The sequence below is a fragment of the Ambystoma mexicanum genome, chromosome 6p, assembly GCF_040938575.1.
Source record: "Ambystoma mexicanum isolate Mex_15411 chromosome 6p, UKY_AmexF1_1, whole genome shotgun sequence".
Taxonomy (NCBI): Eukaryota; Metazoa; Chordata; class Amphibia; order Caudata; family Ambystomatidae; genus Ambystoma; species Ambystoma mexicanum.
Window position 1 is genome coordinate 1,295,761,124 of NC_090935.1, and position 24,906 is coordinate 1,295,786,029.

Here is a 24,906-nt window from a genome sequence, read left to right on the forward strand (position 1 = left end):
CCCCCCTTTTTGGAGGCAGTCACCAGGATGGATTTGGACCAGGGGTTTTTGGTATTGTTGGTTCTGGGATAGGATGATGGGCGGCGACAGCTCGATCCCCACATCTACCCAGTCTATTGATTCGGTTTTAGGTTCCCCTGGTTCCGGTTCTGGGCCGCCCCCCCCTTTTGGAGGCAGTCACCAGGATGGGTTTGAACCAGGGGTTTTCGGTATTGTTGGTTCTGGGATAGAATGATGGGCAGCGACAGCTCAATCCCCACATCTACCCAGTCTATGGATGCGGTTTTGGGTTCCCCTGGTTCCGGTTCTGGGCCGCCCCCCCCCCCCTTTTTGGAGGCAGTCACCGGGATGTGTTTGAACCAGGGGTTTTCAGTATTGTTGGTTCTGGGATAAAATGATGGGCGGTGACAGCTCAATCCCCACCTCTACCCAGTCTGGGTTGGAATCCCTTGGGACCCATTTTTCCTTGGGAGGAGTTCCCCCATCTCTGAAGGAGAAGATCCTTTTCCCAGGATCCTCCGAGGATCCCTCTCCCTCAAATTGGAAGACCTGTACCTCCTCCACAAAATGGGTCTGTTTGGGTCCTTTGTTTCTCCTAGCTCCTCTCTGCTCCTTGGGTGGCAGACTTTCAGGGGTAGGAGATTTTGTTTCCGGTTCCTGGGTTAACAGGGACTGTTTACAAGTGGGGAAGGAAGCTTCCTCCAAGGCTTTATACCCCCCTTCCCCTTGTGCCTCCTCCCTGGGAACCGGTGGGTTATCGGGGTGCTGCCCCCGTCATTGTTCTGGAGCACCAGGCCTTGGGTTTGGTGCATTCTGTGCCGGCATGCCCATCTGAGGCTTATGCTGAGCCCTTAGCACGCGACCCAGCTCCTGTGCCATATTTTGGACCTGGCGCTCAAGTTGGGAAACCCGCTTAGGCTGATACGGGTTCTATTTTCTCCCCTTGGCTGATCCCGGGAAGGGTAGCTATCCCTTCTCTGGTAGTACCCCGGGTTGGGAAGATTTGGGTACCCCTCCACCCTTGGCCTCCCCTCTCCTGGATTAGGTTGTCTGGGCTCAGGGAATTGGGGAAAGAAGGATGGATGATTTTGGGGCTGGAAATTGGGTGGATACCTGGGAAAAAAGTTCTGCCCAGGGTTTGGTGAAATTCTGCCTTCCTGTGGGAAGTTAGGAGGGAGGTTCCCTGGGTTGGGTGCCTGGTTGGATCCCCCCCTTGGGCTGGAGGAGTCCACACATACCCCAGGATGGGTGTGTTTCCCTTGTAGCGGGGACTTACATAGTCAGGGGAACGAGGGACCCCATTTGTGGGACTACCTCCTTGACTCCCTGTCTGTGACTGGCCAGAGGGTCGTCTGGGCTGAGAATTATTCGGTGCTGGCAGGATTTTAGGCCCCCCATCTCCAAATCTAAAATGGGGGCAACCTTTACCCCTGCCACCTTGGCAGCAGCAGGGGTGCTGGTCGATTTGGGGCTTTTCTGAGCGTTCTTTTTATTTTCTATGGGCTTCTGCACCTCATAGATCCGGGTAGCCTGTTCAATGACCCAGTCTAGTGACCTTTTCTCATGAAAATCTCTCACTAGCTGGGTCATGATATATTTGGGCAAGGCATGGAAAAACGTATTTACAAACTCTTTACTTTCCATGCGCACCCTTCTGGTAGTCTGCGCAAAGGAACGCTTCAATTCCTGCACAAATTCTTGTGGGGCCTGATCCTCCCCACATTGCAAATTATAGGCTGCCTTGATAGCCTCTTGGGGATTTCTGTGAACAGAAAAATGTTTCAAGATGGCCGCCCTATATGTGGACCATCTTGAATGGTTTTGGTCCTCCAGCCCAGCAAAGAAACTGGAGTATTCTGGGGAGAATGTCCACTTTACATATTGAATGCAGCTACTGCTGTCTTTCAAATGGAAAGTCTCCATTGTTTGCTCATAAAGCTCCAAGTGTTCCCAAACAGAATACTTGGCGTTCTTGTGATAAGGCGTGATGACACTCCTTATTGCCTTAATCTGTTTTAAGGGGTCCTTAAGCAAAGCCCTTTTTGCCTTATTGGCCTTTTTGGTTCGGGTAACCCTGGTCCATTCCTCCTCTGACTCAGAAGCACTGCTCCCAGAGGTGCCCTTCTGATCTTCCAGGTTTTCCCAGATTCTGCGAGCCTGGGAATCACTGGCAGAATGTGGGGACCTGGTCTCCTGTGTCCTGTGACGTTCAGAGGAGTCTTCAGATTCCTCCTTGCTGCCAGGATTTGATGGGTACCCCCCCACTGACTTAACTGGGCAGAGGTTTTCAGGATGCCCTTAGTGGGCATACTCTCCTGGGGTTCCCCACTAAATTGCACTGTACTTGGGAGCCCATACCCGGATGCCTGCCCATCCATTCCTGGGTGGTACTGGCCTATGAGCCCCATACTTTTAGCTGGATAGTAATCTGCCATCCCTGTGGCCCTGTGCTCATGTGCGCCAGGGGACATGGATGTGGCAGGGTCCAAGGACTGGGAGAGATGAAGGCCTCTGGTACTAGGGCTCCTGAGGTTATGCTCAGGTGTTTCCCTTTCCCAGCGAACTTCATCTCTGTCAGCCCCTGCTCCCTGTTGCAATGCAAGAGCCTGCGCTTTCAGTTCCTCAGTTAAGGCCTTACTAGACTTGATCAGTCTCTCCTGCATGGCTACCTGTTGCTGGAGCCTATCATTGTGCTGACAGAGAGCCTCATTTTCTCTCTGCGCTTCCTGGTTGGTCCTGGAGTACTGGGCTAGTCTTTGCTGCAGGAGGGTTACCTCCTGAGTCCCATCCCTACTGGCCTGCTCCTTTCTTGCCAGAGCATCTTCGACCCTCCTTGTGTGCTCTAACAAGTTCTGATGCTCTTTTTGGAGGTCACACAGTCCCTGGAGGGCCAAGTGATTTTCTTCAATTTTTCCTTTTAATTGGCAGACTTCCTGGCCTAAGGTGTCCCTTTCCTGACTAAGAGCCTGCATCTGTGCCGCCAGGTCGTCCCTCTGCCTTTGAAGGGCACCAGCTTTCTGTCGCTCTTCCTCAAACTCTGCCTGGGTGTCCAGGTCTTTCAGAAATAATGTGCTGCTCTCTGCCTTCTCCCTATCTAGGTGGCTTTGCAGGGTGACTACCTGCTCAGCACATACCCTATTGAAGTCCAGTTGTTGCTCCAGCTTTTTCTGGCTCTGCAGTAGGGAGTCCAAGCCTTCTTGGTACTCCTTCTGCAAGGCCAGAAATCTGGTATCCTGGTCAGACTTTTCCTGTTGCAGGATACCCATATCCTCTTTTATTTTAATGATATGCTGCCTATTATCATTTTCTGACTCCTGGCTCCTCTGCAACCTCTGCTCAGAAGAGACCAGGTCAGATTGGGCCTTCTCTAATGCCATCAGTTGCCTATTTGCCAGATCTTGGCCTTCAGCACATTTGTCCTGTATGGCTCCCATATATAAATATAAATATGCCGCTATCCTAACAATCTTGTCCTGCTCATCATTGGCTTTAGGGGTCATATATAGTTCACTCAGGTCCACATGTAATGGACCCTGATCTCTTCATATGTCTGACCCTGTTTCAGTGATCTGGGTTGTGATTGCCTGCAACCAGACCGCCTGGTCCTGATGAGCCCACTCACCTCTCACAAATAGCTTATGTAAGAGGTGTTCTCTGGCTATTTTGATATCTACCAAGGTCGTCATTCTGGAAATTGATTTCCTTCCTGACTTACAGAAGTTTGTATTTTATTTTGCAAAACAGACCGTTTCCTTAGAGCGTTCCTTTGAGGGGTGTTTTTACAGTGTAACACGGCATGGTGATCCAACAGGATTATGTATCCTGTCAGTTAGCACACCATATTAATCTGCACAAGTGATCGATCTAATCCAGAAACCCCGGCTCGAGCCCCCAATCTGTTAAGTGACTTCAATTCAGCAATCCCACTAAGTCAGTGCCTCGTCTGGGACGCCCAAGGGAAGCCCTTATTTATATATGTTTATGAAAAGTTATACTCTGGATGATAAACCCTTATATAACATCCCTCTCTTTGAATCCCCCTGACCTCACTGAGCCAAGAAGTAGGTTTGTTTTGCAATTTTAAAAGGTTTATTGAGAAAGTAAACAATATATATATATCACACTTTTATGAATCAGGGGGCTGGTGATCTTTGCGTAGCCTTCAATGAACTTTCTGCTGTAATTAGTCAGTCCAAGGAGGCTCCTTAGTTCCCGCAGAGTTGTGGAGTCTTTCAGTTTCTGAAGTGCTTCCACTTTCTTTTCTTGGGGACAGAGACCCTGGGGAGTAATCCCATGCCCCAAGAAATTAACACGGGTTCTACACCACTGTGCTTTCTGAAAGGAAAGTTTTGCTCCGGCAGCCCTCAACTGTGTCTCCGCTATGTTTTCTTCCACAGATGAACTTTTGATGAGGAATCATCTACATAAGCCAGGTTACCCCTCGCACCCAGGTCGGGCATGGCCTTATGTAGGAAAATGTTGAATTCATTGCCGGAGTTGAGGTATCCGAAGGGAGTTCGGGTCCATGTGTACTGCTGGCCCCCAAAGGTAAAAGCCAGTTTGTATTGGTCCTCCCTACTGACAGGCATGGTCCAGTATCCATTGGTCAGGTCTATTGCAGTGAATACCTGTGACCCCTGAATCTGGGCCAGCCCTTGGTCAATGTAGGGCAGAGGCCATCAGGAAGTATGGACCCGTTTGTTGAGCTCCATAAGGTTGGCGCAGAGTCTCCACTGGCCGTTTGGCTTCAATATTCTCAGCACCGGATTATTGAAGGTGCTGTGGACTGGACGGATTATTCCCCGGGACTCAAGGTTCTTAATTATTTCAGTAAGGGACTCCATGGATGCGAGAGGCAAGCGATATTGCTTCACAAACACTGGAGTCATGCCAGTGTCCGTGGGAATTGTTATTTTGTGGATGTTGGTGCGACCACAGTCATATGAGTCTACCGCAAAGAGATCTTGGAAATCCAAGAAAACTTGTTTCAACTTTTGCTTCTGTTCCAGAGTCACACAGGCATCAGATAGGTTGACTCTCTCTTCCACCATCTGCCTGAAGCCTGGGAAGACTTCTGGTTTTGCTATCTCAGCGTCTCCTCCAGCTGGGTGGAGAAGTCTCTGGTCAGAGAGCTGATTTGGACTGGAGGCTTCAGGTGGGAAAGGCAGCCCTCATGGACCTAGAAAATCACCTCATCCCTCCTGAAGTCACAAGTCACATCTTCCTTACCATAAGGGCAGGAAGTGTACACCAGGAAGTTCCCCCCATGCCGGGTAAAGATCCTGTCTGGTGTCGTATTGTCATCACTGTCACTGTCAAAACAGTCCTTGGGGATTGGTCCTAACAGTTCATTTCCGAAATCAATGGAGAAATGTCGGTCATCAACCGCCATTCCAATAATGGTGCCTGCGGCTAGAGTGATACTCTTTAAGTCGCTGTTATCCACCTCTATTGGAATGGTGTCATGTTCTATGTTGACTAATGGTGTTGTGTTTACCCCCAACCCTTGCTGTTGGAGAGAAGCATTTAGATGAATATAAGCATCAGGCTTTTTCAATTTTTGTCCTCTTTTAACTTTCACTTCCAGGGAAAATTGTTGGGTCCTTTCTGAGATGGTGACTTCCTCTTTAATCTGAATTTCAACTGCATAAGGTAGCAATTGAGCTGACCTAAATGCTTTTTCTGGATCATCAAAGCCCATGGGATTATCCGCTAATCGGGACCAAGCTTTGAAGCTTATTAGGTCCAAACTAATGGCAAAGCGATTGAGAATGTCACTGCCTAAGTAAAAGGCGGCAGTGACATCTCGCACGACCCAACAATTATGGACTATGCTCTTGTTGCCAATGGAGATTTTGAGGATAAACCTTCTTGGCAGGAGACGTTTCGAATTGGGTGTTTCCAGATCCATTTCCCATTTGTCTATCAGTTTGAATTTGGGAATGGCAGGATCTTTTGGGAGTTGGCGGAACATGGCTTCGCTGATGAAGCTCTTACCGTTGTTCACACACACTCGGGCGAGAACAGAGTCCTTCCCATCATTTAACTGAACAGGGATGAACAACTGCTCTCCAATTTGCTGAACATCAGCCAGGCTCTGAGCTGATTTCACATCTTTCTGGACTATAGGAGTGGGAGTTTCTGATTGTGGATTAGTAAAGAATGTCAGAGTAGTTCCTTCCAGTGTGGAATACCACCTTAAACTGGAGTGAAGGTTGATTTTCAGAAATAGAGAGGACCCCCCATCACCAGTCTGTTGTCCTACTGCTGTTACTGTCACATCTGGAATTTGGTTGTTCTGGAAATGAAATTCTCTTGGTCAGATTTTTGTTCAACCATGTGGCAGGTGCCGTTTAAAGTAACATGGTTGACGCTCTGTTTTAGTTTTCGGCTAGTCTGGGTCCAGAGGACCTTGTTATTAGGGGTGACAACCTTCTCAGGAGGTCATTCCCTAGTAAACAAGGGGTGCCCTCTGGAGTCACTACTATGACCGGGTGTTTCACCTTGTGTTGCCCAATTTTGATGTCCAAATCCGCAGTCCCCTCGGGAATCTGAAAGAAAAAGTTGGCAACTGGATATGGTTTTGGGTTCCCCTGGTTCCGGTTCTGGGCCGCCCCCCCCTTTTTGGAGGCAGTCACCAGGATGGATTTGGACCAGGGGTTTTTGGTATTGTTGGTTCTGGGATAGGATGATGGGCGGCGACAGCTCGATCCCCACATCTACCCAGTCTATTGATTCGGTTTTAGGTTCCCCTGGTTCCGGTTCTGGGCCGCCCCCCCCTTTTGGAGGCAGTCACCAGGATGGGTTTGAACCAGGGGTTTTCGGTATTGTTGGTTCTGGGATAGAATGATGGGCAGCGACAGCTCAATCCCCACATCTACCCAGTCTATGGATGCGGTTTTGGGTTCCCCTGGTTCCGGTTCTGGGCCGCCCCCCCCCCCCTTTTTGGAGGCAGTCACCGGGATGTGTTTGAACCAGGGGTTTTCAGTATTGTTGGTTCTGGGATAAAATGATGGGCGGTGACAGCTCAATCCCCACCTCTACCCAGTCTGGGTTGGAATCCCTTGGGACCCATTTTTCCTTGGGAGGAGTTCCCCCATCTCTGAAGGAGAAGATCCTTTTCCCAGGATCCTCCGAGGATCCCTCTCCCTCAAATTGGAAGACCTGTACCTCCTCCACAAAATGGGTCTGTTTGGGTCCTTTGTTTCTCCTAGCTCCTCTCTGCTCCTTGGGTGGCAGACTTTCAGGGGTAGGAGATTTTGTTTCCGGTTCCTGGGTTAACAGGGACTGTTTACAAGTGGGGAAGGAAGCTTCCTCCAAGGCTTTATACCCCCCTTCCCCTTGTGCCTCCTCCCTGGGAACCGGTGGGTTATCGGGGTGCTGCCCCCGTCATTGTTCTGGAGCACCAGGCCTTGGGTTTGGTGCATTCTGTGCCGGCATGCCCATCTGAGGCTTATGCTGAGCCCTTAGCACGCGACCCAGCTCCTGTGCCATATTTTGGACCTGGCGCTCAAGTTGGGAAACCCGCTTAGGCTGATACGGGTTCTATTTTCTCCCCTTGGCTGATCCCGGGAAGGGTAGCTATCCCTTCTCTGGTAGTACCCCGGGTTGGGAAGATTTGGGTACCCCTCCACCCTTGGCCTCCCCTCTCCTGGATTAGGTTGTCTGGGCTCAGGGAATTGGGGAAAGAAGGATGGATGATTTTGGGGCTGGAAATTGGGTGGATACCTGGGAAAAAAGTTCTGCCCAGGGTTTGGTGAAATTCTGCCTTCCTGTGGGAAGTTAGGAGGGAGGTTCCCTGGGTTGGGTGCCTGGTTGGATCCCCCCCTTGGGCTGGAGGAGTCCACACATACCCCAGGATGGGTGTGTTTCCCTTGTAGCGGGGACTTACATAGTCAGGGGAACGAGGGACCCCATTTGTGGGACTACCTCCTTGACTCCCTGTCTGTGACTGGCCAGAGGGTCGTCTGGGCTGAGAATTATTCGGTGCTGGCAGGATTTTAGGCCCCCCATCTCCAAATCTAAAATGGGGGCAACCTTTACCCCTGCCACCTTGGCAGCAGCAGGGGTGCTGGTCGATTTGGGGCTTTTCTGAGCGTTCTTTTTATTTTCTATGGGCTTCTGCACCTCATAGATCCGGGTAGCCTGTTCAATGACCCAGTCTAGTGACCTTTTCTCATGAAAATCTCTCACTAGCTGGGTCATGATATATTTGGGCAAGGCATGGAAAAACGTATTTACAAACTCTTTACTTTCCATGCGCACCCTTCTGGTAGTCTGCGCAAAGGAACGCTTCAATTCCTGCACAAATTCTTGTGGGGCCTGATCCTCCCCACATTGCAAATTATAGGCTGCCTTGATAGCCTCTTGGGGATTTCTGTGAACAGAAAAATGTTTCAAGATGGCCGCCCTATATGTGGACCATCTTGAATGGTTTTGGTCCTCCAGCCCAGCAAAGAAACTGGAGTATTCTGGGGAGAATGTCCACTTTACATATTGAATGCAGCTACTGCTGTCTTTCAAATGGAAAGTCTCCATTGTTTGCTCATAAAGCTCCAAGTGTTCCCAAACAGAATACTTGGCGTTCTTGTGATAAGGCGTGATGACACTCCTTATTGCCTTAATCTGTTTTAAGGGGTCCTTAAGCAAAGCCCTTTTTGCCTTATTGGCCTTTTTGGTTCGGGTAACCCTGGTCCATTCCTCCTCTGACTCAGAAGCACTGCTCCCAGAGGTGCCCTTCTGATCTTCCAGGTTTTCCCAGATTCTGCGAGCCTGGGAATCACTGGCAGAATGTGGGGACCTGGTCTCCTGTGTCCTGTGACGTTCAGAGGAGTCTTCAGATTCCTCCTTGCTGCCAGGATTTGATGGGTACCCCCCCACTGACTTAACTGGGCAGAGGTTTTCAGGATGCCCTTAGTGGGCATACTCTCCTGGGGTTCCCCACTAAATTGCACTGTACTTGGGAGCCCATACCCGGATGCCTGCCCATCCATTCCTGGGTGGTACTGGCCTATGAGCCCCATACTTTTAGCTGGATAGTAATCTGCCATCCCTGTGGCCCTGTGCTCATGTGCGCCAGGGGACATGGATGTGGCAGGGTCCAAGGACTGGGAGAGATGAAGGCCTCTGGTACTAGGGCTCCTGAGGTTATGCTCAGGTGTTTCCCTTTCCCAGCGAACTTCATCTCTGTCAGCCCCTGCTCCCTGTTGCAATGCAAGAGCCTGCGCTTTCAGTTCCTCAGTTAAGGCCTTACTAGACTTGATCAGTCTCTCCTGCATGGCTACCTGTTGCTGGAGCCTATCATTGTGCTGACAGAGAGCCTCATTTTCTCTCTGCGCTTCCTGGTTGGTCCTGGAGTACTGGGCTAGTCTTTGCTGCAGGAGGGTTACCTCCTGAGTCCCATCCCTACTGGCCTGCTCCTTTCTTGCCAGAGCATCTTCGACCCTCCTTGTGTGCTCTAACAAGTTCTGATGCTCTTTTTGGAGGTCACACAGTCCCTGGAGGGCCAAGTGATTTTCTTCAATTTTTCCTTTTAATTGGCAGACTTCCTGGCCTAAGGTGTCCCTTTCCTGACTAAGAGCCTGCATCTGTGCCGCCAGGTCGTCCCTCTGCCTTTGAAGGGCACCAGCTTTCTGTCGCTCTTCCTCAAACTCTGCCTGGGTGTCCAGGTCTTTCAGAAATAATGTGCTGCTCTCTGCCTTCTCCCTATCTAGGTGGCTTTGCAAGGTGACTACCTGCTCAGCACATACCCTATTGAAGTCCAGTTGTTGCTCCAGCTTTTTCTGGCTCTGCAGTAGGGAGTCCAAGCCTTCTTGGTACTCCTTCTGCAAGGCCAGAAATCTGGTATCCTGGTCAGACTTTTCCTGTTGCAGGATACCCATATCCTCTTTTATTTTAATGATATGCTGCCTATTATCATTTTCTGACTCCTGGCTCCTCTGCAACCTCTGCTCAGAAGAGACCAGGTCAGATTGGGCCTTCTCTAATGCCATCAGTTGCCTATTTGCCAGATCTTGGCCTTCAGCACATTTGTCCTGTATGGCTCCCATATATAAATATAAATATGCCGCTATCCTAACAATCTTGTCCTGCTCATCATTGGCTTTAGGGGTCATATATAGTTCACTCAGGTCCACATGTAATGGACCCTGATCTCTTCATATGTCTGACCCTGTTTCAGTGATCTGGGTTGTGATTGCCTGCAACCAGACCGCCTGGTCCTGATGAGCCCACTCACCTCTCACAAATAGCTTATGTAAGAGGTGTTCTCTGGCTATTTTGATATCTACCAAGGTCGTCATTCTGGAAATTGATTTCCTTCCTGACTTACAGAAGTTTGTATTTTATTTTGCAAAACAGACCGTTTCCTTAGAGCGTTCCTTTGAGGGGTGTTTTTACAGTGTAACACGGCATGGTGATCCAACAGGATTATGTATCCTGTCAGTTAGCACACCATATTAATCTGCACAAGTGATCGATCTAATCCAGAAACCCCGGCTCGAGCCCCCAATCTGTTAAGTGACTTCAATTCAGCAATCCCACTAAGTCAGTGCCTCGTCTGGGACGCCCAAGGGAAGCCCTTATTTATATATGTTTATGAAAAGTTATACTCTGGATGATAAACCCTTATATAACATCCCTCTCTTTGAATCCCCCTGACCTCACTGAGCCAAGAAGTAGGTTTGTTTTGCAATTTTAAAAGGTTTATTGAGAAAGTAAACAATATATATATATCACACTTTTATGAATACATTAATATTTGATAGCACACTTAGGCATATGACAGTGATCAACAATGGATGATGTTACACTAGCACACTGATTTAATTACTTAAGAGTTAGTATAGGGAGGATAAGGTAGCTGAGAATACTTTTATGATTTCAAGGAAATGCAATGATGAATAAAATGCAGTACAGAAATAACTGATAGGGTTTCACGAGATATAATATGTTCACTTTTCCCCTTGTGGCAATTCACTCCCCCCTTATGCAATATAAGGAGATGGAAGTAAAGCACACAGTTTTCAGGAATACAATCACAATACCATACGAATTTCAGTTCCCCCCTAGCAAGCTTAGAGAAACAGGGATGGTTTAAACACAGGCAAAAGTACTTTTAAATGTGGCATGCAAAGAAGGGAAAAATATGCTAAAAATTATTTTAATTCCCTGTAGGAGGTTCAGGGTAGGTGATAGCTATTTAAGATTAGTTCAAATCACACTTGCGATGCTCAATGAGGGATTAGCAGGTTGAAAACGAATTTTAGCAGTTCAAGCAAAAGCGGCTATTTTGACAGGAGCTAATTGAACCAAATTGCAAATCGCTGCACTTTTTCCGAGTGCATCGAGCGCGATAACGGAACAACTTTAATGAATAGAGAGTCGGTCTTAGGCTTGTTGGGAAGCTTAGAACGTTAGCTTTAAAAAGAAAGTTAAATCTCGTTCCTAGCACACGCGGTTCCAGAGATACGGACGATTTTGTGGAGATTGTTTCTCGAAATGAAAGTAAACTTCAGAATGACAAAATTACACTTTTACAGCTTTGAAATTACAGAATGAACACACAATTCCTATGATGCTGTTCTGGACAGGTTCAAATGTTTTGAATCAGATTATTTTAGACTAAGAGATTGGTTCTGGCACAGTTCTAGCTGAGTACTCACACTATAAATTTGAAATAGGCTATCAAGGTCTGGTCAGGTTTGGACTGGACTCCGGGCGGTTTCTGGTACTGGTTCTGCTCACAGCGATCTGGTCTGGGTCTGCTAGCGGCACTTCACAGTGGTCTGGTCTCTCTGGTTCTGGTCTATCTGGATACAGCACTGCTTTCTGGGTCTGCTACTGGTTCTGGCAAAAGTTGTTGGCAAAGAATCCAACAGCTCGCCCGGCTGTTGAATAGTTTGGTTGCAAAAGATTTGGAGGCCTGCTGAAGAGGATTCAGCTTGTGGATTGGCCCCTGCTTTAAGTTCTGGCTTGTTTCTGGATCTATCTGGAGTTGAGTTCTGGATTTTGAAGTCGTCCGGCAAAATGCTTCGCAAGAAAGTGGAAAGTGAGTGTCTTGCCTGTCCAAAGCAGTCTCTTTTTATGTGTTTTGAAAATGGGTGTGTGCGTGGGCATAACTAAGCCTGCTCCTCAAAACTTATCATTGGCCAAGTCCTCCTCTCTCCCTTGTTTGGGGGAAGGAATCGAGTGTTATCGTGATGAGGCATGTTTTATGAGTCAGAGGATCCTCCCCTTTGCATTTACTTAGAAAAATCAATTTTACCCAAAACACATATTTATTGCTTCGGGTAGGTCTCTGTTCCAACTCTGATGTTTCTAAGAGCTTGGGTTAAGAAATGACAACATTTTGCACTTTTTGGTTGGTTTTCCAATATTGGACTTTTACCGAAATTTACACAGAGGTACACCCCACTTCTGGGCAGATTACAGTAATTTACTATGTCTCTAGCATAAACCCTGTGTCTGCAATAATAATAAATAGCGGGGTTCGGTCCCAGAACACCGTACAAAGTGGAGTTTGGTCTCAAATCGTGAGGGCATTTTCCATATTAAAGGGTCCCAAATTGTACATTTCTGTGAGCTGAATACAATATTTCAGAAGCATTTAACTTAAATATATATTTGCTGCAATATGAATCTGCAAACCAGTCTGGTCCCCCCCCCGGAACTTGGTGAGTCAGAGATCACAGGCCTCTCCTTCCTGGCAGGGCAGCTGTTGACAGTTACAACCTAATCTGCATTTCTAGTCAATTGAAAGGGTCTATTGTGTTGTGTCCTGCAGGCTGCAGGGGAAACTCCTCCCTCTCAATCAACAGGGCCATGTGATATCCTGGGCTGTTGTGTGGTTCTCTGGGGTGTTAAGGGTTCTCAGGAAAAGCAAGTCTTTTGAACTTTTAATTACATAAGACCACCTTCTGTTCACTGCACAGTTCTGCAAGAGAGCTCTCCTGTCAGGATTTATAGAGCACCAGCGCCGGTCAGTGGCTTGCAATGGTACTGCACCCATTTTTGGGGGCTGTCTTGAATTAATACATTTCAAAAAGGGGATTTTACTTGATAGCATATGATCCGTGTATGAACAGTGTATTAAGGTACATTCTGCAGTAGAGTTTTGAAATATGCATTTTGAGCTTGTATTCAGAGAAACAAAGGTGATTTCAAAGCGCTTTTGGAGCTAACAGGCACTGCTGTTTTTCCTTGGCACCACGTTTCACTCATGGCGCTTCTGTTCCATCAAGCTCGCACTGGTGGGTGGCAGGTCAGGCGACCATTTTGGTGTGCGCAAAAACTGCGCGGTTTTCCTGGATTCTGGCGCAATGTGGGCTTTTTCGGCCATCTTGGATTTTCTGAGCCCATAGCCCCAAATGTTGCAGCATAACAACTCGAACATGGGTCAAAACCCCTGACAAGACAAGTTAGACCCCCGGGGAGCACCACAAGTGGAGAGAGAGATGGAAGAGAGGAAATACCCCAGTTAGCCCTGGAAGGGTTGGTCAGTGAGAAAGGAGGTCAGCCAGGCCAGGGTCTGATCAGTGATACCCAGGTTATCACAGGGCTGATTGAGCAGGATGGCATGGTTGACCATATCAAAGGCAGAAGAAAGATCGAGGAGAATGAGGACAGAGGGAGGATTAGAATCAAGGTTAGAAAGCAGATCTTCACAGGTGTTCAGGAGAGCAGATTTTGTATTTCTGCCAGCTCTGAAGCCAGACTGTTGGTCGAGGAGACAACCAACAGATTCAGTGTGTTTGCCCACAAAGGGGGTGATGGAGATCAGGCGATAGTTAGCCAGAGAGGCCGGGACAGCAGAGGGCTTCTTTAGCAGAGGGTGCACAAGGGAGTGCTTAAGGGAGGAAGGGAAGTTTCCAGCGGTGGCAAAGGAGCGATTGCAGAAATCGGCCAAGGTTGGAGCAAGGGTGTCAATGTAGTCCTTGATGGTTCTGGATGAACAGGTGAGAGCCTTCAGATTTTTTTAGCAACCTCATCATTGGTGAACAAGGGAAAGGAAGAGAAGGGAGGAGCAGAGACTGCCACAGGCGGGCCAGGCGTGGAGAAGGAAGAGGAGGCGAGGGTGGACAGGATGTCCTGATTTCTAGTGATGAAATGAGAAACCAAGGCCACACAGAGGGCCTGGGAGGGAATAGGCGAGGTAGAGACTGCGGTATTACCCAAATTGACTGAATACAATTGACCGAATGACCTAATTGGTCAAATTTTAATGGTCCTAATTGACCTTTTGCACAATTGACCTTTTATTTTTTTATATATTTAATGGGTTGGTTTAGTATTATAAATAATACAAGGGGTTTGGGTGGGGGGTTGCAGGGGTTTTGGATTGGGTGGGGGTTTGCAGGGGGTTTCCCCCCGCATATATGTACTAATTGACCTTTAAAATTTGGTCAATTGTGCAAAAGGTCAATTGTCATTCGGACAATTGTAACTCGGTAAATTCCTATACAACCGAGACTGCAGCAGGCTTGGACAGCTCTTTGCAGATTTTCAAGAGTTCAGCCGAGTTGTTAGATGCCACAGACACATGGGCTTGGGTGTCGGCTCTCTTTTTGGTGAGGATAGAGAGTCTGTATTGCCTATGAAGCAGGCGGCAAGCCAGTTTGTCAGAGGGTCCACCTGATGCCCTCCCCTTCCTCTCAGCCACCCTGCCTTTGCGGTTAAGAGTGATGAGATCGGAGTCATACCAAGAGTCGCACTTGGAGTTGGGCTTCAAGCAGATCCTCATGACAGGGGCATGTACATCAAGGGTGTTAGAGATAGAAAGATGCAGGTCAGAAAGGGCTGTGTCAGGGTGTGAGTCAGCCAAATGTGCAGATGGAGGAGAAAAGGTAGCAGCAAAAGCCTCAACTGACTCACACTTCATGGGTCGGATGGCCGAGAAGGTGGGTGTCAGTGCTGGAGTCGGATTGGCCTGAGGAGTATAGAGAGAGAGGTGGGAGGAAAAGAGAAAGTGAACACTCCAGGACAGATGAGAGGTGAGAGAGTTGGAGAGGAGGAGGTATGAAGAGATCAGAACATCCAGGGTGTAACCTGCACAGTGAATCAGAGAGAGAGAGAGAGAGTCGCAGATGTTGCGAAAGAGTCCTGAAGAAGGACAGGTAGCATCGAAGTGGATGTTAAGGTCTCTGAGGAGAAGTTGAGAGGTAGAGGTGAGGAGAGAGGAGGAGAGGTCCACACACTCAGAGAGGAAGGGGGTGACCTGGCCAGGTGGCCTGTAGATAGTGGCCACAGTGACAGAAAGGCAAGGAGAGATAGAGAACCTGCAGACCAGGCATTCAAAAGAGGAGTAGTCCTGCATAGGAATGACAGAAGCAGGGATCCACTCCGGGAAGATCAAGGCTACACCCCCACTGGGACTGTTGAGTCTGGGTTCGGAAAGGATCTTGTAGCCATCAGGAAGGAGAGTGTCAAAGCTCGTGACAGAGCTGGCCATGAACCAAGTCTCGGTCAGACCAAGTAGATCCAAATCAAATTCTTCCAGGAGATGGCAGATGTGAGAGGCGTGTTTGACAGCTGAGCAAGAGTTGAGAGTAGCAATGTGGAGCAGGTTTCCCCCTTTGAATGACGTCCATGGAGGGGTACAGTTCAGAGTTATGCCCTGTGGAAGTGTTGCAAGTGCCTGAGGATGGGCAGATGAGTAAGAAGGAGAAGGCAAGGTACCCAGGGAGGAGGAGGTGGGTGCCAGAGGGGTGGCGGAGAAAGAAGGCAAAAGAGTGGCTGGATAGGAAGCATAGGCAGCCGTAGAGGTGGAAGAGGATGGAGGCAGCAGAGGAGCCCGAGAGGGGAAAAAAGGAACAGCAGGAGAAGAAAGGAAGTTGATAAGGCGCGGGAAGCGTCTATCAAAAAGGAGGAGGTTGGCCTGTGGGCCTTGGACCAAGACGGTGCTATTTAGGTAAATATTAATGATGATCTTGGAGGACTGGAAGGGGGCCAGGAGGGCCTTCCTCCGGGTGCCACAATTAATAGGCAAAGAAGAAAAAGGAGTGAGAACAGAGACCATATGGGGGGTCCATAGGCTTGGAGAGAGAACGACAAAGAGCATGTCGATAAAGGTCTGTCTGGAGGAAGCACTGGTATCAGCGATAGGGAGGCCTGGGTTGGAGACTAGGATGTCCCTTTTGAGTTTCTTCCTGACAGACTTAGTGAGAGGGATACGATAGTCGATAGAAAAGCAGTTAGAGAAGGTAGGTGAGACAGAGCGAACCATAGTGGGGGCAGAGAGGAAGAGGGGGAGAAGTGAAGAGGAGGGGGAGCCAAAGCAGGGAGGGGGGATAGCATGGGGAAATATGAGGGGGGGCACAGAAGGAGGGTGGCACATAGAGGACAGAACACGGACAGAAAATCAGATGCAATGCAAAGACAAAGTCAGTCACCAAAGGAACCTAGAAGTAAGGAATAAACACATAGGAATGCAGGCAGTACAATGTAGGCAAACCACCCTGGGGAAACAAAAATGCCAAGGAACATGCCAATCACCAAAGGAACTTAGAAGTAAGGAATGAACACAACAGGAATGCAGGCAGAACAATTTAAGCAAACAACTCGGTAGAAGCAAAAATGACAAGGAACAGAACAATCAACAAAGGAACATAGAAGTAAAGGAAGAACACAGCAGGAATGCAGCCAATGCAATGCAAGCCAACAACCGTGGAGGACAAAATCGTTAAAAACAGTACACAAATATATGGGGAAGGGGCTAGGAAGAGGGGAGGCAAAGGCCTGCGGGGAAGGCAGGGAGCACAGCGGCAGAGGGAAGGAGGGGCGTGCATACAGCCAAGTAAGAAGGAGTGCATGCGGTTTAGTGCTGAGAGTGGGTGCACACTGCCTAAGTTCTGAGGGAGTGAATGTAACCTAAGTTGTGAGGGAGTGAATGCAACATAAAGTAAGAGGGGTGCACATGACTTACAGTTGCGCGGGAGCACATGCAGCCTAAGTTGCGGGCGAGTGAGCGCAACCTAAATTGCGAGAGGGCGCAAGCGGCCTAGATTTTCGCAGGAGTGCATGCAGCCTAAGTTGCGAGGGATTGGACACAACCTAAAGTACGAGGGGGCGCACACTGCCTAGGGTTGTGCGGGTGCGCACACGGCATAAAATGTGTGAGAGAGCAATTAAACGGGGTAGGGGTGGTGCGAGGACAGATCTTGGGGAGAAAAACTATGCATGTGCAAGAGTGATAAGGGGCACCAGGTCAGGGGGGATGAATGGAGTGTAGCAAGCTTACTCTCCCTGCATCTTCTTACCTTGTGGCCACAAACAGGAGGGTGAGGTCATCCACACTCACTGTCTATTCCGCTACCCCATCACTGTGAAACACCTGCATCACTCAACACTGCGACCTTGTCCTGCAAGGGCTTTGCAGCAGAGAGTCCGTACCTCGGTTCATACAGGCATGGAAGCATGGACGTAGCATAACGTTCTATGTATGGTCGGGCAGCGTCTCCTGCGCACATGTGTTTCTGAACAGTGCAGCCTTGTCATGCGAGGGCTTTGCCACAGAGGCTCCATACCTCTGTTCTTATAGGCACGGAAGCGTGGACGTAGTGAAGTGTGCTACATATAGTCAGGCAGCGTCTCCTGCGCACCTGTGTAGCTCAACACTGCAGTCTGACATAAGTAATTACCAGGTGATGGATTTGATTATGGGAGGGGACTTTAACTCACCATGTATAGATGATCCCATAAATGTGAAGAGAGTGTTGTTGACAACATTGAAGGATGATAAACGCCCCAAAAAAGTGGTTTGGCTCCCCTGTGGAAATCCTTTTTTTTTATTTGGTGTTGCAAATGTTTAAAGGAACAATGGAAGGCGAGTACCAGCAGCTAAGACTTGGCACAATGGTGTCTCAGAATCAACCATTGACTATTTCTTTGGAAGCTTAGCCCTCTACAATAAGGCAGAGGAATTATCATTGAACCTTACAAATTATAGTGACCATGAGCTAAGGATTCTTAAGCTAAAGGTACCCCCAATCAAGTTACCAGAAAGAGAAAACACAGGGGAGGTGGCTCTGAATAACACTTTCAATAAAGTAGGCTGGTCTGATAGAAGCATTGAGGCTGTTCCGAGTTACATGAGAGCTTTGGATGTAGTTTACACAAATGTTGCAGACCCTAACCAAATAATAGAGTGGGTAAAATCAATTCCTGATTGTTTTCTATATAGAGGGGGCAAAGCACTTTCTCTGGACAAGTAGGTGTCCATATTCATCGTTATGATGAATTCATTACTGCTAACAAATGATTGCTGAGACACGAAATTACAAATGTAAAAATAAACTTGATGTTGAAGAGGATATTAGATATGTAAAAATCAGGAAGCTTAAAACCTCCTATCGCTCTTGGTTAAAGCACCATTGCCTCTCACGTAGAACCTCTCAGTGGAGAGATCTTTGGGAAGTCATTAGTAAACATGATACGAAAAGCATGTGGCAGCTATTAAGGAATAATGGACCACCGACTCAAGTGGCTCTAGCTAATCCTATAGCTCATACCATCTGGGAAATATTTTTGAGGGACAATTACCCTGCTTAACCTGAGTACATTAAACCTATGTTTTGATAGGGATACTTTGGTAAGAATGGTAAGAAGGCTAACAAAAATCTACCAGGACCCAATGGCGTGTGTAATATTATCATGCAAGCCAACTCGGAACTTTGGGCTGGCATACTTTTTAGTCTTTTTAAGCAGATTGTGGAGGCTGGCCAGATTCCAAAATCTTGGACATAATCTCATTTTATCCCAATGTTTAAAATGGGTAAACTTGATGATTGTGCTCATTATAGAAAAATGTCACTCTTAGATGGCCCTAGCAAAATCTTTGCCAAGTAAATACTTTCAAAGATCAAAATATGGATTGGTGAAACTCCATTCTCAGTACCTTTCAGATGGGATGTAGTACGGGTCTTTAAGCGAATTATAACGTATTCACACTGAACTCCTTGATTATTCGAGCCCATGGTGAGGGGTCAGCTCTGCTTTACGAATTATTCATAGACTTTGCCTCTGCGTTTGATATGATCGTTCAGCCTCTTCTATGGGATAACGTAAAGAAGATGATACCAGAAGAACAATTAGCTGTATGTCAATTACTCCACGAAAACAATTTAGCAAGAGTGATGTTCAACAGTAGAGGAGAGGGGAGTAAAGCAGGGGTGCATATTAGCCCCTGTTTTGTTTAACTTGTTTATGTCAAATATAGGGGATGCATTAAATCATACTCATAATTTTCCTCTGAAACTGGGTAATCTAAAGGTGCTTTACCTGGCCTATGCTGATGACCTGGCAATTTGTGATACAACATATGTGGATACAACATATGTGGTGATATCCAGAAGAGAACATGTGGTAATTGAATATGCTAAACTTAATAAACTGGTGGTCAACTCAGATAACTCAACATATATGCGTCTTGGTAAGGTTAATAAAGACAATCATCACATCGGGACATCAGCGGGGAGTTTGCAGTGAGTGTTTCATCATCCTTACCTAGGAAACAGAGTTGAATCGCATCCAAACAAATTACTTGCCCTAAAGAAACGATATACCAAAGCAACAGCAACATTGCTAATGATAAAGAAATGTGTCATCTCTAGTGCTGGGTTAAGCTTGACTGGAATAGTAACACTCTATCACCAAAAAACTATTAACAAGTATTTCCTATGCCTTGGAATGCTTGTATAATAATCACGAGCAATGGGCTAATCATTTGGAGAGCCATATTTATTGCTGTATCCAAGGGCCCTCTAGAGCCGCTCCTATACAGGCCAGAAGAATCGAGTTAAGACTGAGTACATTTTTAAAAACAAACAGAGGGAACATGTTATAAAAATAATGTGTGGTGAATCATCATCTCTGTTGGGTCTGCTTAGGTTAGAATTGCTTACAGGTTCTAGCAGTGCCCTATTGAAGTTTAGGGGCATGAATAAAGAATTCTTTGCACAACCTGCGTGGTGCCCAGATTGGATGGATGGTGTGGGCGCACTGTTGGTGAAAAGGAAAGCCCTAAAATGGGACTGGGTGTGTTTGCATGATCATATAGGAAGGCTACCCTCTCTTGGTACATATTCCAAATAATTTTTTTCCGTATTAAAAGGCCAACAAATACATATATCATTTTCCCAGCCCATAAGCAAGGTGGATCTTTATGCAGATGAGGTTTAATACACTTCCTGTGATGGAGATCAAGGGTGCATGGCTGAATCTGCCAATGGAAAAACGGGGCTGTAGGCTTTGCAAAAGATAGGAATGTATTGAATCTCTTTGGAATATATTGACATCATGTGGCACTATGGCTATGCATTATGTTAAATACTGTATGCACTTTGCTAAAGGATTGCAGGATCTACAAGGAGAGCTGTTTTGGTTAAGCAGTCTCTATGCTTGTAATCTGACTAGCTCACTAGCCTTGGTCAATGTTTGGTGGGAATTCCAGTCTGAACTGAATGGTCTGGGGTGGAGTGTTCATAATAAGAACTATAGAAGTATTCAGGCCTTCTGATATTATTGGTTAGGATGAGTTCTATGAGGCTGACAGCTCAGTGCAATTTTATCTAATATTCCGCAATTGATATCCTGTTGGGGGTGAGGGGTGCTCCTATTCCTTCTATTGAGTGATATTGGAGGTTTTATGTGTGTCAAGATATGCCCTTAAGAAATAATTGAAGGTGTTTGTTTGTTGTTTTTTTCTTTTGAACTTTCATGAAATTTGAAAGTAAGGAACTGTTCTTATGTATTTTGCTTTAATATTTTTATTGTGTACTCTTTTATGTATTTTGTGAGGAAAAAAAGTTCATAATGATTTATAACAAAATAAACAAATACAAATTGAAATATTAACACTTTTGAATGTTTTGGAATAAAAGTGTTGCTATGGGCGTACAACCTGTCGCTGACTTTATCAACATCGGCCTTAGGCTGGTTTGTCTCTCATAAGCATAGCATGCTCACTTAGGCCAGACATAACAATTCACCAAATTGTAGACTTTTTCTAAACACAGACCATTTCAGCAGTTTGGTAGTAGTCTTGATCCTAATTGTAATTTTGGAAAGAAAAACAAAAGGGACTTGGAAAAGAATATGTTAAGCAAGAAGTAATGTGATAAATGTCAACATTCATAAACCAAACATTATACATGGGGCCCATGACTAACCCAAATGTTCAGTTATGACTATAACTCATTATCAATACGCAAATATAGTCTGAAAATTAGAATAAATGCAATATTAATGCAACATTTTGTTAATTAACAGGAAACATTTCATTATCAGAAATGATACCAACAGAAGCAACAACAACAATTTCTGTTTTGGCAACTAAAAACACTACTGTATCCATTCCGATCGTAAGTAATGAGAATGTAACTGCAGCAGAACCAACAATTCCACAGCCAACAAATCAATCTACATCAGGTACAGTGTATGAGATGTTGGCATGTGTATCATATATCTCAAATTAAATATTGGCATTTTGTATTAATGTTTTGTGATTTTTACAACAGCAAACATGCAATGGATCACTTCAAGGCGACGGGTAATGGAACGTGGCAGGGTAGGGGATCATTAAATGGAGAGGAGGCTAGTAAAGAAAACAGATGACCCTTTTGCAGCCATGTAGCAGGTCTCAGTGTAATTGGTAGGGCCTTTTACCAGAAGCTGTGTTTGAGGAGTTCACATTTCAGTGCCTTTTTGAATCTTCAAAAGCATTGTTGTCTCAATTTGATTGATAGCTTTTTCCAGAGCGGTGAGTCTTGTGTAGACTGTGGCCTTGCATCCATTTTTTATTTTATTCAGTTTTAGCTTTGCATCAGAAGATGATCTGAATGTTTCTGTACACTGTTATTGCAAAATTAATTTAGTAAGATAATTGTGACCATTGTTCCGTCCGGAATATCTGTGCTGCATATTATGCACAGGTTTTTCAAATGCATCTTTATTCCAATTGATATAATTCCAAGGGTTTTTAAGCTTGGAGTGCTTGGGTCTCTTCTGTTCAATCCAAATATAAGGCCAATTATGTACACTTGCTATGCTTTTAGTGCTTTAGTTTGTTAATCTGAAGGACAGACCGCGGAAGTAGTCTAGTTTGCTGAGTGCTATGGATTAGATCTGGTTTATTCCACAGGTGAAATTAGTGCATGCAGGAATTCATCCCAAACCTGCAGGGATACTTATCAACTGCAAGTACAGGGACTAAAACTACCATACCACCACTTGCAATTTTCCATACATTTGGTGGACTGAGTGGTTGTATCTCTGATGGACTTTTGCAGTTATTCTAACATCATTCCCACCAAACTTGTCTCTTTAAAGGACTTTTTACGACACCGAGAGACCTGGTTTGATTTGGTGAATTTGTACTTCGCGGAACCAAGCAGATTTAACTGCATTTCAATGCAGATGCTTATTAAGCAGAATGATCAAAGGGACTAGAACAAATTTAAAGAAATGCATCTTTGGAGCATTGTGGAAGGAAAATAAAGGATTGAGCCTTCCAAGATTAAAGGGCAAGGAGTTCCATAAGCGAGGACCCAGGACTGAGGAATTCCTTATCTCCTCTAATCTAACATCAAGTTTAGGAATATTCACCAAAAGGTTATTTTGTGAATGAAGACTTCTGGCAGGTTCATGGAACTATTTTCCCTTATAGGTAATTAGGGGCAGTCTGTGGATACACTTGAAAACCAGGCACAGCAATTTAAAATTAATTTACTGGCTTATAGGGAACCAATTGATGGATTGTCTAAAAGTGGAGACAGAAAGAAGTTTGGGGAGTCCATGTATCCTTCAGACTGCAGCATTTTGAACAGCTTGCAGGCGGCTTTGTTTCCAATAAGAAATGCCTGCACATAGTGGATTCACATAGACAAGTTTTTATTTGATCAATACTCTGAAAAACACTGCTTATTCAGTTCTCAGAAGATAGAGGTTGATCCAACTAAGTTAGCATTATCTAAATTAAGGGGACTTGAACCCTCTCCCACTTGATATATGAACATATTATTCAGACAGGCCAAAAACATTCCCATACTAAGCTTTCTCAGAATAGATGGTTCACTTTCGGAATATTTCAGGGGCGAGGGGATTGCTGGTGGAGTCCTTCAGCATCAGATGTTTGGATCCAAAATGTACAACTTAAGTCTTAAAGGGTTTTCATTTTAGACCATGGTAAAGCTTCCACACATGTTCCTCCTTTAAATTATAATAAAGACAGTGTAAATCTTCACTAGGCCCAGAAACATTAAAATACACCTCTGACTCAATAACATAAGAATGAAATATGTATCTGAATTTATCAATAAGGGGCATCCAAGGCTGAATGTAGATGTTAAATTGCAGGGTAGAAGAGTGGCGAACAAAGGCTATTACTCAGTGTTCATAAATTGACTTGGAAAGAAACAGGCACAGTTTTACAATTTGAGATCTTGTAGATAGAAAAATCAATTATGCATGTGCTGATTCAAATACTACATGCATAAGACAAAGAGGAGTAAGCATAATGTGTTGATCTTTTTTGTTATCACAATCCTGTTTGCTAAGTTTCAATGCTTTTTAACATTCTTTCTGACATCAGGCCTGTAAAGAAATATTATATTTACTGTGTTGCTCAATTGGAATTAAAAATTGTTCTCCAATGCCCATTTGTCTTATAATCTTCACATGAACTGTGTGCCTATGTCTTGACTTTTTAGACTTGTAGATTGTGGCGTGTCAGAAGAAGAACAGAGACGCTTATAAGACATTTTGAACATATGTTTATTAAAGGAAATGATAATGCCTATCTCTCCCTATTTCTATGAGGTGTTCCCTACCTAAAATAATTAGCAACCTTACTCGTCAGCCGTCCCTGAATGTCTTAAAAGAATCTGTTCACAATCCGAACTAACCCTAACTGAACCTACCACTACTTTTAACAACTAAAGACAGGAGAATGACTCCCTTCTTCTGGATTTTGCTTCGCACAAACCTCTGTTCAATAGGAGATTTTCAAATAGTCTCTTTATTGATGAGTTCATACCGTTCTTTCAGTGCTGTTATATGCTTTGGCTTCTTCTCAAAATGAGGTTACTTTGTCCTTCAACTGATTTCTTCTCTCTTGTTGAGGGTTTCCATTTGTTTGTTCCTCACCCCATCACTTTTGCTACAAAGAGTATTCTTCTCTTGTCCCAGGGCAAGGTTATCCAACCTGTATGACTCTCTCTCTTGAGATTCTCGTCCTTTCTACATAATTCACAAAGTTTGTTCTCTTTGTTGTTTCTTTTTTGGACATACATATCAGTTCATCCCTCTGTTGACAGGCAGATGAATACGGCATTCATAGCTACTGTTCCTTACCTACCCCAATAACGCATAGGTGAAAAAACGTTGCTCACTAAGTCGACCATACCAGCGATATCGCAGGCAGAGATAGCCGGAAATGGACCTAATGCACTAAACCAGAAATGTCGTCAGGCCTATTACGGTAGTCGCCTGTCTGTTTCCATTTCCTTCCCACTCTCCCCCTCCCTTCCTTATCTTTGTCTTAGCTCTTGCACTATCTGAAATGTCGTCAGGACGAGTACGATAGTTAATTTCATATCCTTACTGTTCATGGCCTGTAAGAATGTCATTGTATTTTCCCTTGTTCCCTCCCTTGCCTTGAAGCGCTTTGAAGCACATTGTGTGCAGGTGCTTTATAAATAAACTTTCATATCATATCATATAATCTCCCTGTTGTATCTTTTTTCAGTGTGTAACAAGGGGTATCTTTCATTTTTCAGTCTGAGTGCCCTGAAATGTTTGTACATTTGTGTCATAAATTGGTGTTTCATGCTGCCAATGTACAATATAGTACAGATACAGACAATTGCATGACATAAATACTTTTTAGAAATTATTATTTATTTATTTGTGCAT

General features: G+C 45.6%; 1 protein-coding gene across 2 annotated transcripts in view; it reads left to right on the forward strand.

Moving 5' to 3' along the window:
* The window catches only part of LOC138511037 (uncharacterized), a 183,040-nt gene that overhangs the window by 64,060 nt on the left and 94,074 nt on the right, over positions 1-24,906 (forward strand). For both annotated transcript variants that reach the window (XM_069626557.1, XM_069626556.1), the window contains exon 2: positions 21,265-21,423. In XM_069626557.1, coding sequence (XP_069482658.1) covers positions 21,265-21,423 — 159 coding nt within the window. The remainder of the gene's footprint in view (positions 1-21,264; positions 21,424-24,906) is intronic.